This window comes from Psammomys obesus, unplaced genomic scaffold (assembly GCF_907164565.1).
Source record: "Psammomys obesus unplaced genomic scaffold, mPsaObe1.curated_primary_1811, whole genome shotgun sequence".
Taxonomy (NCBI): Eukaryota; Metazoa; Chordata; class Mammalia; order Rodentia; family Muridae; genus Psammomys; species Psammomys obesus.
The window spans coordinates 54,783,564-54,804,222 of record NW_026585895.1 but is presented as its reverse complement, the minus strand read 5'-3'; the positions used below and the strand labels follow the sequence as shown (position 1 = coordinate 54,804,222).

The 20,659-nt window shown below is 44.8% G+C and overlaps 1 protein-coding gene across 2 annotated transcripts in view; it reads right to left on the bottom strand.

Moving 5' to 3' along the window:
• The window catches only part of Camsap1 (calmodulin regulated spectrin associated protein 1), a 69,986-nt gene that overhangs the window by 10,306 nt on the left and 39,021 nt on the right, over nt 1-20,659 (bottom strand). Inside the window, exons 5-15 of one of the 2 annotated variants that reach the window (XM_055600173.1) lie at nt 19,865-19,897; nt 17,256-17,397; nt 9,852-9,991; nt 9,668-9,764; nt 9,181-9,358; nt 6,067-6,158; nt 5,572-5,656; nt 2,591-4,958; nt 1,277-1,413; nt 595-803; nt 185-287 (exon numbers count right to left, since the gene is read on the bottom strand). In XM_055600173.1, coding sequence (XP_055456148.1) covers nt 185-287; nt 595-803; nt 1,277-1,413; nt 2,591-4,958; nt 5,572-5,656; nt 6,067-6,158; nt 9,181-9,358; nt 9,668-9,764; nt 9,852-9,991; nt 17,256-17,397; nt 19,865-19,897 — 3,584 coding nt within the window. The remainder of the gene's footprint in view (nt 1-184; nt 288-594; nt 804-1,276; nt 1,414-2,590; nt 4,959-5,571; nt 5,657-6,066; nt 6,159-9,180; nt 9,359-9,667; nt 9,765-9,851; nt 9,992-17,255; nt 17,398-19,864; nt 19,898-20,659) is intronic. The other variant, XM_055600174.1, reaches the window with a different exon arrangement.

Here is a 20,659-nt window from a genome sequence, read left to right as displayed (position 1 = left end):
TCAAGGGGAGAGAATGAGGAAGGATGTCACAAAAGCTGCTGAGCCCTGGTGGAGGTAGGTTGGGTTTCCTCCTGAACATTGTAGAATTGGTTACAAAACATCTCTCCTTCAGCTTTGATCTGGAAGGCTCTCTCTTTTTCTTTACAAGTGCACTAAGATGCCCCATACTTCTTGGCCTCCTTACCGATGAGAAGGTGTGCCCCCTGAATGAACACTCTCAGGTTCTGTTGTTGCTGCAGATGCTAAGGAGAGGCTGGAGCCTGAGTGAGTTCGGCTCAAGTTGTCAGCTGCAAGAACAAGAAATTGGTAAACTGTGAAGAGCTTTACCATGCCCATCCCTGCTGTCCTAACTCACCAATATGGACCTTCCCTCTGTCAAACCCAGCCAACTCTCTGGCCCAAACCCTGGGTACCCCTTACCATCTCAGAGCATCACATTTGGTCTCAATTTCTCAAGCTTGATAGAAGGGATGGATAAGGCCCTGCACCCTGCCCACCTCACACAGGTCTTGAGAAATTACAATGAAATTAAAAAAAAAAAAAAAGGGCAAGCACTAAACAGAAAGTTCAGCAAGGATGCTGGATAAGGCTTACGGGTGGAAGAGCACTTGGTTCCCGAGTCACTGCAGGACTCTTCCCGGTGAACTGACTTTGGCCGAGGCTTCTTAGGCTTTGATTTAGGCTTGCCAAGTCCTTGCTCCTCCAAGGCCTGCTGCTGTTTCCTCCGCAAGTATTCCTGTTTAATGAGCTCTCGCCTTGCCTTCTCCTCCTCCTTCCGCAATCGATCCTCTTCAGCCTTACGCCTGAGAGCAAAATGGATTCAGAAGAGATTAGGTGAGAGGTTCTCTTCCTAAGAACAAATAAATGTAGCACACCCACCTCCTGCAACCCTCTCCAGGGTCTTTCTCTGTAGTTCTTTCTGAGGGTTAGTAGAGCTGTTGGGAGCACAGGGACAGAAGGCAATGATATACTGAATCACCTGAACTCCCTGGAAAGTGCTGGGACCTCAGACAACCTATTTCCTATGCTGTATACTGGCAGCCTCATCATTAAAATGGACAGTGAATGCACAGGACTTCGTAAGACTGATATGAAAATTAAGGATCACCCAAAGGAAGTGCTTGGCATGAGAGTGGCATAGATGTGTCCTGTCATGGCTAGTAAATGGTAAGCAGCAACAGTAGGAAGGAGAAATGAGTCTCTTCAGCCATAATCTCCAGTGGCTGTAAGCTTCCCCCACTGAACACAGACTGGGGGCTGCCGAGGAAGAGATTACCGGGCTTCATCTCGCTTGAGCTCCACTTCAGCCTCCAGCTGCTGCTTGCGTGCACGAGCCTCTTCAGCCTTCCGCTGCTGTTTGAGAAGGAAGGCTGCCCGCTTCTTCGCAAGCTCATCTTCTGCCTTCTGTTCATCCTACAAAACCCATCACTTTATAGTCAGTGACAGTACAAGGAACCCCTTAAACTATCCAACTTAGGCTTACCTTGATCAAGTATGAACTTCAACATACACTCAGAAAATCTGATTTAAGAGAGGGGGATAAGACAGAGTCTATGTAGCCCTGGATAGCCTAGAATTCCCTATGCACTAAGCTGGCCTCAGACTCAACCATCTATCTGCTGCTGCTTGCCAAAGGCATGCACCACCATGCCCAGCTCTGACTCTTTTTAACTAACAAATAAGCTTATCATATGTACAATCATTGTGACACAATGGGAAAAAAATCCACGTCATCAAAATAGCCTCAGTTAGATGACCTTCTACATGCCCTGTGCCAAATTCAGTTTCCCTACAAAGCCACACATTTTCCACAATCTGAGCTAACCCCAATGTAACTGCAACCATACCATACAAAGCAAAAATGGGAATGAGGAGATGGCTCAGTAGAGAAAATGTTTGCTGGGCAAAAGTAAGGACCTGAGTTCACATCCCCAGAACCCACACAAAAGCCAAGTAGGAAAAATAGCCTGTGTGTAATCCTAGTACATGAGAAGTAAGATAGGGAATCTGTGGAGCAAACTAGCCAGGCTAACTGAAATGGTAACTCCGGTTCTGTAAGACACCTTATCTCGGTACATAAGGTGGTCTACAGCCATATTACCCTGAACTCATTCAATCTTGTCTAATACATAAGATGTATTAGACAGGTAAAATATCCATTGTCAACCTCAGGCTTTTACACACACACAAACACAAACACACCACAAATGTCAATAAAATGTGCATAAAGCTAAGACTATGCCATGTGGTCAGCAGAACACAGACATGGTCAGGACAGAAGAGAATTCCCCAGAGTCCATAGTTCATTTCTTCTCTGAGAAAGAAGTGCACGATGGAGAATAAGACATCTCTAAAGCTTATTTGCCACCAGAGAAATAAAGTATTTTATGAGTCACGAAAACTATCAGGTTCTAGGATGTGCTGCCTGTGATTACATCTGGCTGGGCACCCTCAGGATGAAGGCTTCTGCAGCCCACAGAGGCAAACAAGTTTCTCCCTGGTTGCTTATGGAATCTGTTTACAACAGAGCTCTTGAGACAGCCTCACAACCAAGGCAACGTGACTACACTTCAACACACTACCAACTCACCTTGAAGAAGAAACCAACCCCAGGCTTCTGGTCACCATCTCCACCAAGCTCCACTGAGCTTTCATGGCCAACCACCTCTCCATCCTCGTCAGGGGCCTTCAGGTCAGAAAGGTCCACCTCAATGAGGCTGGCCTTGCTCCTTAGCGGCTCTTCCATCAGGGTGTGTTCTTTGCCTGTGATGGCAGAGGAGCTCAGCCCTGCCTCTTTTATACTTGTATCCAGACCCTCTTTAAAGTTCATCTGTTCTGATACAATGTTTGCATCTTTGCAAGGGGACAGAACAAGTGTCCGATGGTTGCTCTCATCATGGAGCCTATAACTGTCAAAGAGACACTTCTCAGGGAGTTCCCCACCTGGGTCAGAGGGTGACCGTGGATGGGTGCTTGGGGGCAAAGACCGTGAATGTGGGAGTGTCTCCACACTGGGTGTTGGGGTTTTACTCCGAGAACAACCCTGCTGCCTGTCTTTTGGAACCTTCAGTTCAGCTGGCCTTCCTGGACGGGAGTTCCGGCCCTGGCCAAGCCGTGGGGGTTTTCGGTGGCCAGGCACACCAGTTGGAGAAAGTGGCTCAACAAAGTGAACTGGGGCCTTTACCTTTTGGTCCTGGCAGTTATTTTTAGTGCCTGGTGTTGGCACTGTGGGGGACTTCATGAGAAGCTGTTCCTGCTGCTGGGAGATCTTCAGTATAGCCTGCTGCAGTGTACTGATGGTCTCATTAAGCTTTTCAATGGACAGGTCACACTCAGTCACATCTACCTCGCCAACACTGTCCTCTAGGAGAGTGGAGGAAACCACTCTGTGCTTCTCTCCATCATGCAGAGAAGCTGGGTCCCTGGGTTTATATAGCTGGACAAATGCCACATCCTGAGACTCACTGAGGTCTCTCTGCTCTTCTTTGACAAGGAACCCTTCAGTTTTACAAGTGCCATCATCCAAGTCCTCCCCATTGTGCTGTGAGAACTCCTTTGTGAAGTGTTCGGGCCTCAGTGGCTGTGGGGCACCATCAGCCTTCCCTTTCTTTACCACATGCAGAAAGGCTGCCTTGCCCAGCTTCAGACGCTGCCGTGCAGACAATGCCTCCATCTTTTTCTTCTGGGCTTCAATAGCTCTGCGCTTTTCCTCCAGTTGCATGTGTAGCTGCACCAGCTCCGAAGCCAGCAGGCTAGCAGGGTCCTTGCTGTGCCTGCCAGGGCTTTGCTCCCTCTTCTGGCGCCATGTTGTCAGTGGGGCTGGGCCGCTTTCGGATGCATCTGGGGTGGTCTTTTGGGAGCTGCTGGTGCTGGACTTGGTCTCACAGCTGTTAAGCCGCTGGAGCTTCCTTTCAGCAAAGCTGGTCATTTTTACACTTCCACTTGCCATGGACATACTGCTGAGCTGGGAGGTCGTGCTCAGACATGGGCTCGAGCGGCCACTGGCATCATCCTTGTCTTCGTGTTCCTTGACCTTCATGTCCTCTTGTAGTTTGGCCGATTCTTCCTCACCAGCATATCTGGGGATAACCACAGGATGGTCCTCACCAATGAAATCCTGCTCTGCGTCTTCTACGTCCACCACATCAGAGTCAGAGTCCTGCCTCAGGATGGTCCAGGGTTCTGAGTCGTGGGAGCTGGGGCTCTGTGAACCAACATACCACCTCCCTTCATCTTCCTCAACCCTGCCTACATGGAGGAAGAATCCATCAGCAGCTTGCCCTTGAGGTAATGGATCAAATCTACCCAGGGCCAGAGGCTGTCCTTCTCCTGTAACTTCTGCTAACTGTGGTCCTCCCTCCATGGGATCAATGCCTGAAGCAAATTCTGAACAAGGAATTGGGGTGAAAGTTCTGTTCAAGTCACGACTGCCCTGACTACCAGTCACTTTCTTCCGTACCAGACTCTGGGAGCCCTCACTAGGCCTCTTAGACATGATGGTCCTTGGCCTCCCTTCTCCACGCTCATCTTCCTTAGTAATAATCTGCTTCTCTTTGGCTGGCCGAAGAACTGCTGGCATCAGGGGCTCCAAGTAAAAACTGTCAGGTTTATTCTCCAAAGTGTCCACCTGTCTCTGGGGAGACCTGACACTTGCTACTAGGCCTGGGACCTCAGATGAGGTCCCAGGGATCTCTGGGGAATGAGGAGACACTTCTGCCCTGATGATGGCCACAAGCTCTTCCTCCTCATCCTCAATGTTGACATTGCTTAGGAGGCTTTTCCCATTGGTCTTTCCAGCTGTAGGATGGGGTTGGTTCTGTGGGGTCAGGTGAATGATGTTGGATGCCAAGCTATCTTTGCTGATAGAGCGGGCCAAGCTGACACTGTCACCAGAGTAGGGGTCCACATCACAACTTGCAGCATGATGGAGAGCAAAGGGTGTTGGCTTGGACACAGGCCTGAAATAAGAGAAGAAACCCACCGTTCAACAGCCTGAAGGAAAAGAGTTCAAGGTATAAAGAGAGAGTACCAATCTTCCGTGCAAAAGCCTTATATAAACAAGCTAGGACAAAAGAGCACCAGAGGCAACTTTAGGTAAATGATTCAAAAACACTTTGCCCCCAGCATTCCTTCATACACCCTTTAAACTAACCAAGGCCCCAATGAACTGATTTACTACATTTCACCCACTGCAAATGAAAGCTCAGATATTTTTTTTAAACCCTGAATAAAAATCATAAGAAACATGAAAAATAATGATACTTTCTAAAACAAAAGCACCTATAGTATAGGTAGCACTACTGCTTTTACAGATATCTCTTGACTCCCGGACCCTCACGTCCCCCTCCATTGCTAGGACAGCATGAATCACACAGCCAGTGTGCAAGTCCACGGTGACTCACAGGAGAGGACGAGCACAGAAGAGAGTTAGCATGCTGGCACTGCTGTGAAAAGCACTGCTGCCAGGTCCTGAAGGAGCTCGGCAAGTCTTTAAGGGTCCCTGGAACACAGCTGGAGAACTGTTGCTTAGCCTAGTGAATACCCAAATAGAAACAGTTCAAAGTCACTCACCTGTTCTTTTTATCTGGCCATGCTACTGCTGCCCCTCGTGGCTGACCATCAACCCGAGTTAAAGAATTTGATCTGTGTCGCTGATCTGCAGTTTGGAGAAAATAAGCAATAATTCAATGGTTAAGTAACCAACTGTGAACCACTTGAAGTTCTTTCAATGCAACAGGTAACGAATCCTAACTCAGCCCACTACACACTCAGGAAAGCCGATGCCCAAAACAACACAACTTCTAGTAACTGCAAAAAGTACAGTGTGTAGAGCACAGTAATCAGTGCAGAGTACTCGGGACACCTGCCACTCTGTGCGTGCGACACAGAACTTACCAGATTTGAAATGACTATAAATTCTCATCTGTATCAATACAAATTAAATGTTATCCAGCTATTCTTAACTAAAATGGGTACATCAGAGTAAGATCACTTAATTCTGAGGTTATTTTACTAAGCCATGAAAAGAGAAAGTAACAAAAGAGAAGAAGAGAATCGTGCTCTCACCAGGGACGTCCTCTGCCTGTGACACTTTTTGCTGTTTCTGCCTCAGTGGCAACAAAGGATGGGATGGACTAAATGTGGAAGCTCCTTTCCCACTAAATAAAAATAATTCAGAGAAAATAATGAGTTTATCAAACTTTAAGTTCAATAGCAAAGGCAGAGGATAGCAAGATGGCTCAGCAGAGAATGGCACTGGCTGCCAAACCTAACAGCCTAAGTTCTATCTCTAGGTCCCACATGGTAGAAGCAAAGAACTTTCTGACTTCCACATAGGCACTGTGGAATACATGCAACCATAAATACACACACACACACACACACACACACACACACACTCAATCAATGTAAAAGTAAAAAGCAAAGGCATATAACTAACAGAGACCACTATAAATTAGTACTACAATGGGAGCAGTCAACAGGTCTCTCTTGGAAAATACTTTCCATAAAGCTGAACCAAAAGAAAAGTGACAAAGTTTTTAATTTGACATAAAATCCCAAACTGGACTGGGGCAAAAGCTCAGTTGGTAAAGTGATTGCCATACAAATTTAAGGAGGACCTGAGTTCAATTGCCAGCACCCACATTAAAAATCCAGGCAGAGCAATGTGTATCTGTAATCACTGCACTGGAGAGGTTTGCTGACCAGTTAGTCTAGCCAATCACTGAACTCTGGGTTCAATGAAAGACCTTACCTCAAAAGAGAAGGTAGAGTATAGATCAAGGAACACCCAACATCAATTTCTGGTCTACATACACTGGCGCATACATGTGTATAAACACAATCATTCACAGATTGCAAAGCTGCAAGCACTAATCAAACAACTTCTGGCTGTATGACACAAAATCCCAAGTGACTATCACAAAGGGGACCAGCAAGGTGGCTGGGGGAAGGGTAAGAACAATGTATATATAATGTATATATGAAAATGTCACATTCACAAGCCAGGCAGTAGTGGTATAAGCCTTTAATCCCAGCACTGAAAAGGTAGAGGCAGGTGGATCTCTGAGTTCAAGGCCAAAGGCCAGTCAGAGCCTACAGAGCTAGTTCCAGGCCATCCAAGACTATAAACTGAGAGCCTGTCTCAAAAACACAAAAATAAAAATAGTTTAAAAGACCACAAAGATGATTCCACTATATCAAACTGACTAAAAATGCTAAGAAAAATGTGAGCATGGACAAACAGGATACTCTCACAAAGCTGGGAGTCAAACATTTTGGAGGACAATATGGAAACAGCCACAAAAAAGTCCACAATTATTCACACCTTTTCTACTTCTTCAATTACAGCTTGAGCAAAAGAGGATTCCTGGCTGTGGCCATGAGGACACACACTTACATGGGTCCAATGGGTGCCACACAGGCACTGGCCAAGTAAGCACTGTTCAGTGCAGCTGCAGTACTGACACCCACCCATGGGGCTGGCACTAATTTGCTCATCAGGAAGCACACTCACACTGCAGGGCAGCTATTTTGCTACTTCACTTTGGGAAGAACTTGGCCAAGGAACAGTTGGGGGAGGGATCACGGCATTTAACACCCTGGGCTATAGCTGCTAAGGTTAAGCGCAAAGGGACAAAGACAGGGAGCGGTCCTTCAAAGACAGAGGAGACACAAGAAAGAGCAGGAGACAGTAGGAGAAAAGCTGCACAGAAAGGGTGAAAGGCACAGAGAATCCAGGAAGCCCAGCAGAGAGCAGAGAAAAACTTCCACTGGGCCTAGCAGAGGAAGTCGATAATCTTCAGCCACCCACATCACCAAGGTCCAGCAAAATCACACAGAATAGAGCCAGAATATGCAATAGTGAAGAGCTATTCAGGGAAAGAGTTTGATGAATGAGAAAGCCTTCACAGCCACTGTTAGGTAGAAAAGGTGACTGAGCCAGTGCACAAATAATACCAATACTGCTTTAACTAACTCCCATACACATGCATGCACACATACTGCATGTACACACACACACACACACACACACACACACACACACACACACACACACACACACTGCATGTACTGGACCTGACAATAAAGATCCAGTACAAAGACTGGATACAAGAACCGCTAACAAGAATGCCTAAGTACCCACATAAGGAACCATGAGGCTCTAGAGCTCTACCCTTGATATGCTGTCACACCTCAGCCACTGTCTATGTCCATGGGCTCTGAGCCACACACAGCTTTCCATTTCGGCTCCAAGGACAGGATCTTATCAGTGAATCTCAGCCCTTAAACACTCCCAGCACCACCTGACCTGCTTCCTGGGCCCCTGAACACTCTCTTCCTGGCCCAACCCAACCCTCCAGAATCTTTACTGCCAACCTGAGAAAGCTGAGGTCCTTTCCAACATGTATGTAACCAGCCATTCAGCTACAAGTGATTCAAAATCACTTCTGAGTATTTTTTTAACTTTAAATCTCAACTCAATCTCCATATGTTCCCATTATAAAATATTCTTTCAGCTGGGTCAGACACAATAACATTATTATGTTATTATTATTATCTAACATTATTCTTATGTGAGAATAAGAGGCTCAAGGCCCCTCCAAGAAGAGCTCTCACTCATCTCACCCCACATGCCCACTGACCTGGTTGTAGCCAATCAACCCAGATCCAGTGAAATTCTAGGTCTTAATGATAAACATCAGTTCTCAAAAAGCACTCTTCAACAGTTCCATTTACTGTCTCATCATCAAATCCATTGCTCCCTGAAGCAGATGAACCAGTATTGCTTACAGGTGAGCATCCTTCATTCCTAACTTCTATCAGACTATATTTCAGAGCAAATTTAGACTGTTCCTTCAGTTTCCTCCTCATTAGCTCATTTATGAAACTGTAATTCACTGTGAAGAGACAATGGATGTATTTAAGCTGCATGAATTAATTATATTACATAAATACTCTTATTTAAAAATCTTGCAACTAAGAGTCTTACAGACTCCTGGCCTCTAGAGAGGAGATTCAGGACAGAAGAATAGTACAGGAGGACAGACAACTGCAGGAGCTACTCAGGTACTTTCTGCATCACTTACTTAAGAAAATAGTTTTCATTTCTCAGGTTATTGTGTAAAAGGAAACAGGTTGGTAAACTGATCCCAAAAGCAGTGTGATAGACAGACTTACAGACACTCAGGTTCTTCCAAGTGGAGGTGGTACCGATGACAGCTTTCAGTGAGAGGCTGGGTGGGTGGTGGCAGGTCAGCGGGGCTCATGGCAGCAGGACTACCCAGGAAGCTGCGTTTGGTTGCATTGGAAATCGGGACAGGAGGTCGGCTGCTCTTCTGCTGTAATACTGTTTTAGCTATAGCAATGTTACAAAAATATTTATGGTTACAATATCAGCAAGGAACAAAGAACCTATAGAACCATGAAAACAATTCAACTTTTATTTAAAAACCAAACTTCTCAAAATTGGTTTTAGCAGGTAAGGCCCTAGGCTAACCCTTAAAAACTGTTATAGACTAGAACAGCAAGAGACAGAAAGGCAAGCCTTGGCTTTAGGTCTGCCCAAGCACTGACACACAGGCCACCTTGTTCTTCATAGACAGATGGGCTGCATCAGTCCTAGGGCTCTCAAGAAAATGGCTATGATCATTCAGTTGTCACTTACCATCCTTTAGCTCTTGAATATCTCGGGGTTGAACGAAATCTGGTTTGACATTCTCAAACCACCAGAAGAGCTCAGCAATAAAAACCATAACATTCGGCTAAAACAAAACACACAACAACCCAGGTACAGTAAGCACCTACTCAAAGGGAGCTGGCTTTACGTGCATTTCTGATGGCAGCTTTACCTTCAGCACTGGAGGAGCGTACAGCATGTCCTCTAAGGTGAGATAGAAACACTTGTTCAGATGCTCGTTGGAAAACTCCCTCAGAAGCCGGATGTTGTACAGGCTGTCAGCCATCGATGGTACCTCCTTCAGGCAAATATCTAGCAGATACAGACAGGTAGACTGTTAGGCATATTCTGCTCACAGGGTGCATATAGATACACAATTCTGAACTGAAACTGTGTGGAAGGGGTGGTGATAAAAAAAGTAAAGTAAAGAGACTTTAAAAGACAATGAGTTTCACAGGTGACTAATAGTAGAAAGAAAATGTGGCAAGTTTCCAGAATCTGCACTTATAATATAAATCATGTGAGAGTTCAAGATTGGATTCCTGAAATGAACAGTGGTGAGCTGCAACCAGAGTTTAGTAGCAGAGTGCTTGCAAGGCCTGAGAGCAGCACAAGACGAACAAATCAACAGCAAATATCACCCTTTAGACAGGTTTGTGGTTCTGGCCCTCAAGATGGCTCAATGGGTAAAGGCTCTTGCCCTACAAGCAAGCCCAACAACCTGAATTCAATCCCCAGGACTCACATAAAGGTAGGAGAAAACAGCTAGGCAGTGGTGGCACACACCTTTAATCCCAGCACTCAGGAGACAGAGGTAGGCAGATCTCTTTGAGTTTGAGGCCAGCCTGGACTACAGAGCAAGTTTCAGAACAGACAGGGATATAGAGAGAAACCCTGTCTCAAAAAAGAAAGAAAAAAAGTTCAAAAAAACCAAGTCCACAATGACGTGCTTTCACCTCCACATTTGTGCTAACACCACATATATACAACACTGACCCACACACAATAATATTAAAATAACTTTATGGAAATGCTTGTGTTTCCTTCAGCAAGCAGAGACTTCTGCCTAAAGTTAATTTCATATATGCATAAAATTACAATTGTCAAAGAAGGTTTCTAATCCTCCAAATCAAGAAAACTATACATAGTACAAGCCTCCTCTATGAAGAGGTGTGAGGATCTTCCCAACATCTCAGGTAAGGAAATTCAGTAAAGCAGACCCTCCATTGGTTAATACAGGCAATAAATAAGGATCCCTGAAAGGAAACATCCAGTGTTTGTCCAGGTGCTCCTTAGCAGACATCAGTAAACAGCAACTGTAGGATCATGAGCTACATACACCAAGGCTTTGCCTCTGAATGTGGCACCATAAAAAATAGGCAGAGTACTAGTCCATCATGCTCAAGTACCAAAATAAGAAAAAAGATCTCAAATGCTGTTTTCCACTCTAAGTCATTAGTCCAAGAACAGGATATGTCAACATCAAGATAGCGTCACCCTGTCATGAAATACTGTTTTCCACCATTCTTGACTGCCCAGCCCTTCCCTGCCCTCTAAGTTATGTGCCTCAACACATAGCTCTCTACTGAACACCTCTCTTCTGTGGTTTGTGTGCTGTTCCCCTGCTCCAAGTAACTGCCCTGGGCCAATGCCATAGTTCCTGCCAGTGTAAAGTTAAACAGAATGTAAACTTATAGAACAGGGGCCCCATGTTCTTATTCTTCAAAATTAACACAGCTAAAATCTGTGAAAATACAAGCAACAAGTAACAAGTATGATGAGAGAAATGGAACCAAACACAGACTACAAGGTGATGAGATTGTAATGGGAGTTCAATATGTGAATCAACAGACAAATGTGCTGGCAGGGAATAGACAAAAATACGCCTGCAGAATGCCAGCTAGGAGACAACAAACAGGAAATGAGGTTTGGATGCTCCAGCTATGAAAATCAGTTGAGGAGGCAAAAGACTAAAGAAGATCCAGAGTCCAAAGTGCTCTGCCACGACAGAGTCAGCTAATCATGAAGCTTGAATCACTTCTCTTTAGTGGTCTTAAGAGGCCAGCGCATATCACTTTGACCAAGAGCACACTAGGCACAGATGCTGGGATGCACAGAGTAGTCTAAGGCCAACAAATCATAAGGAAACACCAAACCAACCAACCAACCAAGGGATAATGGACCAACACATAAGCCTGAAAATCAAGAAAGGCAAAGGGCATTGTAGCTTTAGGGAGACTGCAAAGCCTAACAACTAAAAACAAGGAGAGTCAGGTGAGAGGCCATCACTGGGAGAAGTGGCAAGTCTGGACAAGGCCTGTGACTCAGGACCTTCCCTGAGCCATACATACACAGTACTGGCAAGAAAGCATCTGGTCCCTAAGCTACCCCAAACATAAAAGTGAGAAAGTATCACCCTTGGAAGGCTAGATTTTAAAAAACAGAAATTCTTTTGAGCTATCTGCTACATATTAAATTTATGCCAAAATAAAATGTTACAACCTTGCTCTTAGGTTGCCTTGTCAATATTGGTTAAAAACAGAAGTATTTACTGGACTGGCAACATATTTACAGAACAGTCAAGAAATTATTTGGGGGATATTAACTTTCTCCACATCTAAGAATGTGAAGCCTTTCCAAGAACTACAGAAAAGCTTAAGCCTTTTTTTACTTGCAGTTTTAAACTATTTTTATATATTCATATTTTCTTTTCACATCCTTTTTTTTGGCCGACCAGATTCCCAGGCTCGCCCTGAGCTGCGGTCTATATGGGAGTCATGTACTGCATACTGGGCTATCACAGGTTTCCTCCTCCTGGCTCTGGCCCAGTCAGCCTACAGGACACAAAGTACTGTTCCTGGTCTTATTCTGGTCCACAGCTGTGACAGCCTGAGGACCACACCCACTGGCAGGTAAAATTACATCACTGGCAGGCCACAAACTGCACCTACTGAGCCAGTTGTGTAAAAGCAGATGCAATGGTTAGATTCTTGACTTCCACCATTTTACATAAGGTTTCAATCTGTGCTAACAAGGCAAGCCAGCCTTAACTGTCTTCTGGGGGTCTCCTCCCAGTGTGTCAGGGATAATCCTCTTATAAGACCACCTTCCCTATACTTTGGCACAATTTATAAACCATAAAAACTATCAATCCCTTGAAAGTTTGATAAAATGCCCCAGCAAAAAATTCCTACAAGAAGTCAGCCTACAAGGATGTACTTCTTGATGCCTGATATCATCTACTTTGTAGTTATGGTCTCTAGCTCTCTCATCCCTTTTTCACCAACACAGAACTGCCTGCGTCACACAACACTGTGAACATACACAGCACAGACACACTCTCCACATTTTTATTTGAAGCCTACTAGACCTGAATTTATATCATTTTGTTTTCTGCAATTTTATTTTGTTTTGTTTTTTCGAGACAGGGCTTCTCTGTATAGCAGAGCCCTGGTTTTCCTGGACTTGCTTTGTAGATCAGACTAGCCCCAGACTCAGAGACCCACCTGCTTCGACCTACTGGGATCAAAGCACCACTACACCTGGTCTGTTTCCTTCATTTCTTATTTTGCTCTCTTTAACTAATCAGTCCATCAAAAAAAAAAAAAAAAAAATGGCTTTTAGTTTTACCTAGCTTCTCTTCAAACCATTTAAAATGTTTATTATTTTACTGCTAAATTTACTTTTAAACTTTTATTTCAACAAGATACAGTACCATTTAAACTCCTCAAAGATAATGAAGTGCTCTATGTAGCCTTTCCCCAGCAAGCTGGAGTGCAGAAGCAAGGGGCTAGAAAAAGCAAGCTGTGCTGCTTCCAGGACTTGGCTTGAGGGATCTGCTACTTTCATGCAGTCCCCTATTCTATAAAATCTGCTTTGTCTTCCCTCAAAGTTATTTGGGGCCTTCTTAGGATATACACCATAGTCCTTCAATTGCACACATCTACTGGATTCTTGAGATTTGGCTATGCTCAACCAAGGGGATCTACACTTTCCCTGGGTAAAAACCTCTCAGTTTTCTCTGTTAGTTCCTCCTGTATATTGATCTCATTTTTCTAGTTTCTCTTTTACTTCCATGTCTTTGCTTTTTCTGTTCTATTTTCTGAGAAAATTGTTTTTTCTACTTAGCCACCTAACTCTTTAGTAGACTCTTAAAACTTTAGATACCAAATACGCACACTTCCTCAGAGCTCTAAGGTACCTAACATGGACATCCGGTATGACAGTCCTCCAGATGCCCTGCCCAGTACCCATTCTTGGCAAATAGATCCCTTACTGCTGTGTATTCTGAACTGTATCTGTGACCTGAGTATTCGTTCAGGTCAGGGGGACTTCAAATGTCAGGGGGTTCTGGGCATCCCTTTAGTGTTAAAGGGAGGTATTAGGGCTTTGCTGCAGGTGACCAAGGCAGAAGCTAGCTGCTACCAAACCTCAGTCACTGTGGGTCTCATCCATAAGCCCAGCTTCTGCATGTGGAGCATATCAACCTTAGGGAACTCGGCAAGGAATTAAGGCTTACTGGTACAAGATGAAGATGCTCACACAAAAGTCTTGATTCTGGTCACCTCACTCCTACCTGCCCCATGCTGGAGCCTGAGACCAGGGCATACAGGATAAGTCTCCTCCAAGTGTGTTCATATCTCTAAGTCCTTGGACACGGAAGATGTTACTGGAAGCAAAGGGGGACCCAGGCTCTCACAGTTCTTCAAACTGACTTACAAAGACACACCTAGGCATGACTGCTAGCCAAAGTCCTTCCATCTTCCTGTGGCAGCTCCAGAACTCTGGCTTGATCTCCTCTGTACTTCTATTTTACTTCTTGGCTAGGCAGCTTGTGAGAGCCTGGAACTTATAATTCAGTTGTTTACTCTACAAACAGTCATAAAACTTCATTTTTCCTTCCTTTACTTTTCTCTGGGATTGTGTCCCTCTTTTTAAGCCACTGCAATGAACCAAATTCATTAATTCCCAAGCTCCTTGCTTTCCAACATACAGTACACTTCAGGCTGTATCCTAGAGTTGTGGTAGCTGTTCACTTGTTCAATATCTATTCCACACTGGTTTGTCCTAGATGTTATTTTAAATAGCTGTCACATATCAGTGAAAACAAATAAAAGCTCCCATTCTTACAGCTCTTACTCTCAAGTTGTGACTTCTCTTGCTCATGGAGCGTTTATACATAACCCTGGTCTACAAGTACTACAGATTTTAGGAGAGCGTGGAAAGAAGCTTTGTCTTTGTTACTGATTTCTAATGTCCTGAACTGGTGAGAATATATGCTTTTGAATCTGGTACAGTTTCTTTAATGGCTTTGACCAAGTTTTGTTTTGTTTTGTTTTGTTTTGTTGCCAAGTTCTTTTTGTTTTGTTTTTTCAGACTTGGTCTCAACTATGTGGTCCTGACTGGCCTGGACCTTGCTTTGTAAACCAGGCCGTCCTTGAACTCAGAGGTCTCTGCCTTCTGAGTATGTGGTGGGAGAGGGGCATGACACAACACCAGCCCAAGGCCATTTTTTTCAAATGTTTGGAGTATGTGAAGGCCAGGGAACAACTTGCAGAAGGAATCAGTGCTGCCCTTCCACCCTGTGGGTTCTGAACTGAACTTAGGTCATCAGGCTTGAGAGTAAGCACTTTTTACCCCCTGGCCCATCTTGCCAGCCCTGATGATGCATTTTTATTCAGTGTACTACAATATTTGATATACTAAATGCAGCCTGCCAAGTTTGTATTCAAGTCTTCTATGGGCTATTTAAATTCCTGTTTCTGGCAGTATCAGTTAAGCTATAGGTGTGTCTTGTCAATTTCTTCATGTAATTTTTTTTTCAATAAGGATATTAGTCCTAATATTACTTTCTGCTTTAAGATCCTCAAAGGACTGGTTAAAAAACAGGCTACAGGCTGGGCAGCACATGCCTTTAATCCCAGCACTCAGGTGGAAGAAGAAGGATCTCTGTGAGGCTGCCCTGGTCTACATACTGAGTTCTGGGATAGCCGGGACTATGTAGAGAGACCCTGTCTCAAAAACAAACAAACATGCAAACAAAGCAGGCTACAACTGAAGAAGCTGATGGAGAACTGAAAAAGTGCACTCACAGTCAAGAGCGAAGAGATGGCGGAGCACAATGGGCAGTGGTGAACAGATCTCTAATCTCAGTGCTCATGAGGCCATGGGCAGCCTAGACTATACAGAGGTAGGCTTGAGTTACACAGCAAAAAAGGGCAAAGCCTCCAAAACTCTGAGAGGAAGTGCCCACCTTCCCCTCTTCCTTACAACTTCTATGTCTTCCTTTATGTCCTTTGGTATTTTAAGCATTCTGTGTCCCCCTTCATTCTGTGCCCTTCCCCTTGTCTTGGCCTTAAACCTACTGTGACATTGGAGGCCCTACAGAGGCATGTTTCCCTAGAAAATGCAGTTTCTGAAAATGTTCCACCAGCAGAGCTCCGGAGTTTCTACAGAGCCACAGTGTCACTAGCATTCAACCATTTTTACGTTTCAGTGCTAGGAAAGAAACCTAGTGCTCCTTTCATGCTGGGCAAGCACTGTGTTACTAAGTTGCATCCCCAGACATTATTCCTTTTCATGTGATGCTAAAGCCCAAGGATTCAATCATGCTAAGCAAGTATCAACCACTGAATTCTTTCCTCAGAGTTGTTTCTTATTTTGTTTTGTTTTGTGGACTTCCTCTTAGTCCTCAGAGACATGGGTGCTTGAGAAGGTTCCTCACATTTCTATGCATGTTAAGTAAGGGCTTTTCTGATACTCTTCCCAAAATCCCAGTCATAGACCAAAGCCAGCTGAATGTGAGGGCGCCAATTTGTCCACCTGCTGGTTTTATCATCCTGGAGTAGGCATAACAACAATCTAAACTTTTCAGGGTTAAAGTCTGAAACTTTTTCCAGGACAGGCACTGGTCAAGTCCCTGGCCCTCCACCTGCCCACTCCAGGAACAAAAAAAAAAAAGGCACTTAGGAAACTGAGCCATTGACAACTTGTGCTTCCATAACACTCAAGCAGATCTGAGCCATGTCCTTCAGAGCCATTCACTTTTCCTCCTCCCTGCTGCAGATCACAAGCACCCAGAAAGAGGTATTCTGGCGTCAGAACAGTGCTACATCAGTCATGGCAAGAGACAGACTGAATCTAGCATTCATTCTTGTGTCTTCCGAAAGTTTTACAGAATTGTTTTGCTTTTATTTCCAACAAGAGGTCTCATTCATGCAGTCCAGGCTGGTCTTGGTCCTAACTCAGCCTACCAAATTTTTGGATTATAGGTGTGTGCCACCCTGTCTGGCTTAAGTTCTAGATGTTTCAATAAGGAAGGATTTTAAACCCCATTCACACTGAAACAGAGGTAAAGTCACAAAATATAATGACATATTACCCAAATACTCAATGGGCAATTTCTACATCACATGTGATACAGATTATGTATAAGTATTTGGTCTCTCAGAATCTCGAGGGATGTGATAGTATCCCAACTGACACAGGGACTCCATGCTACTTCCTTGGATTTTTCTTGCATGTTAAATGCACCGTTCCCTCTCAGGTCTGTTCAGGGAAAGCATTCTCCACTCACCATCCAGTTTCATCTGCTCTGGGCAATAATAGTGAACCAGCGCTAAGAGAGCAGCGCCATCACTGCCGTCTCTCATCAAGTCCTCCAACAACGGGAAGTAGGGTGACTGCCTAGCAGAAAGGTGCTCTCGCCGATAGCGGACCTGCAGTTGATAAAAGGAAAATGGTCTCTGCGTGTGAGATCGCTTCACCCTGTGTATGTTACAGGCACACTGGCTAGAGCAAGATTTACATCAAGGCTAAAGCCACATGAAGACCAACTGTTGTTGCTTGGAAAGGCGCCGGCTATGTGGGTGATGCCCTCCGACCAGAACAAGGTCAGATCCAGGGACTGGGCTTCATGGCTACACTGGATGGCAGAAATTCCACGCCAATACCACCGGGGCCAGTCTGACTCTAAACTGACACTGGCAGTGGGCAAACACAGGAAGGAGACAAAACATACATCTATGCTATCATGAGCCAATGAATTACAAACTAATGAGAAACAAGTTAAATAGTGAGCATTCAGATACTTGAAAGACCCAAGATACAAGCACTGTTCTAAATATTATCAATATTAGCACTGGTCATTAAGGATTACAAAATACCATTGATAATTTGGAAATTTCAGAAACCAAGTTAAACAAAATTTCTATACTACTACATTGACCACCAAAAACTGCAAGTGAAACATCAGGATTAAGCCCACAAGATCATCAAGCAAATGACAGGCCATGGCTCCCTTATGTGCACCCCAAGGAAGCCACCTGTCAGTATCCTAAGCACCACAGCCCATGCCTCTCTGTCCATGGTCGGTGATAGCTTAGCAGAGAAGGGAAAGGGAGTGCTCAGTTGTAGATACAACTCCACAAGAGCTACAGTGAAATGCTCTTGGCTGCATCAGTTCCCAGGGCAGGATACACACCAGATACATTTTCTCCAAAAAGGGGACGGACACACACACACACACACACACACACACACACACACACACACACACACGAAACTAAAAAAACAAGAGAGCCAGCACCTGACTCTAACAAGAACTGTTGGTTTCTGAGAGCCCTGCAGGTGAGTCCAACTCAAAGAATCATCTTGGAATCTAAACTTCAAGCTAATGTCTCCATAAATATTCGGCATAACCAGTAGTAATGCTCACTAGAAAAAAACCAATTCCTTTAGATTTAGCAACAAGGCTTGTTTTGTGTTGACTGAATGTTCCAAAACACATTTTAACTTGTTTCTCAGAGGCTATAACATGTACTATCACAGGGGACCCTCCTCATACTGTACCACACGTGCAAAGTCCACAGGTTCCAGCATGCAGTGCATCACAGCATGCTCCAGGCCAGGCTTTCACAGAGACAGCAAACAGGGAGTGAGCAGGCATGCAGTAAAGCAAATGTTTTCTTGAGTAAAGATGGATGGCATAGGTAAAAATTAGGCTGACACTGAACTACAAGAGGCCCAGAAAGCTCACATGACTACTTTCCCCACCCACAACTTCAAGCTTCTAGTTGTGAAATATTCAGATAAAACCTGTAACCTGTCAATTTTTACCACACATTTTCTGTTGGGCTATTTACTAAACACCATTGTAGGACACCAAAGCCTCTCTAACAAGGAAAGTTAAAAGGGATTGGTTTTGCTTAAAGTTCTCTTGTTCATAAAACTTATCTGAAACCAAACCTCTCTACAGGACACCTGAGTATGTGAGCCCTTGCCTTGGTCAAATTCAGTACTCAAACACTAGTTAAGCATGCCTTCCTCCTCCTTCTCACTAACTTACTTAGTAGGAAGTACAATCAAGGTTTATGTGGGCCTTCTGCAGCCCACAGTCATGGTGGGAACAATCTGGGCCAAATAATGAAGCTAGAAGAAACCAAGCAATCAGAAGGCACATACAAAACCATCTGCAAGAGATCTGTGCCCAAAAGTTCACATGAAAAGGCACCACTTGGCACTAGGCATTTCCTGTAAGCTCAGTAATAAACTGGTCCACTTCCAGAATGTGCCACCATTTAGGTACTGCTAGAATTACTAAACCAAATCCTGGTTTAGAAACTTTGTGTGAAAATTCATACATAATTTCAGAAGCCCTGCAACAGAACTGACCTAACTCAGACTGCAGAATCTGAGTTGACCTCCTTATAGACCTGAGTTGCTACAAGGAGACCACATCAAGAAACACCAGCAAGAGCCTCTCTGTAGTCCACCTGTGCCCCTGGTGACAGCCTAGAATAAGGTACTAGGGAAGGTCATGGAAGATAACACCCCTCAGGCAAAGTAATGGCAGAAAGAAAAAGGCTAAGGAGTGATACCATCAGTCACCATCAGACCTCTTGGTGTCTGCTAGAAAAGACAGTGTCCTGTCAGCTATGCTACACTGGTCACTGAGAAATCACTAAGAATCTGGGGGAAATGGACATGGCATTCCAAAGTGCCACATTAACAAAGCTCATCAGCGTGGCCAGCGGGGCTCATGCTAGAGAAGGTATAACACAACCCCAGGTGGACATTTAAACAAACAAACAAAAACCCAGTCTTGGGCACAAGCAATTTTGATGGAAGCGCATGATGGCAACAAGATGGCTTTGCAGATGGCAGACGGTGGCCTGGGTCACTTACGGGTACTAACTTCCAATACCACTTGGAGGGAGACTGCTCAGGAAGCAGGAAGGAAGGTGGAAAGGAATGTCAGCACTGCAGGTTCAGGTGTGGCTGTGATGCACACGCTCACACACAAGAGGTGGAGACAGTCTTTGGTAAGCAAAGGCTTTTCTAGTGTGCACGACCTCAGCCAATCACAATACCAGGCAATTCAACTGGAAGGTAACTTGTCCCCTTTACACCTCTACCCTTCACAACAGCAAAGAATAGTTCCAAACTTGAGAAAATCAGGAGGCTAGGCTAAAGGTCTGCTCCCTTTGTCGATGCTCATGTGTGCCTCTCCCTTCCAAGGATAAGTTAGGGAGGCACCCAGCTCCAGCTGATTCTCCACTAACCCAGCTGACCAGAGCTGATTGGTGTAGAGAAAAAAACTACAAGGGGAGAAGACATATTGCTCTCAGCAGCAAAACTGTGTCAACAGTCAGGCACTCCTGGGTACACTCCACAGACTGTGACACGTCCTTGGCAAAAGAGAAAAGGGCCAGAGACGAGGCCAAAGCCAGAATGTGGAACAAACACACCCATCTGCACCTGTCCCAAGGTGCACACTATCCACTGGCTCCAGGCACTAGGCTTCAGACCCTGCTGGCCTCATGGCACCTCACAGGCCAGCTCAAGAATTTGCAAGGGCAAGGCGTTTGCTGCTCAATCTCTGACCTTCCAAAACTCCCAGCTCAGGCTACATCGCTTCCTTACTGGACCTCCCAAATCCTCCCCGAATAACCCTCTTGGGGGACTGGGAATAGAAGACAA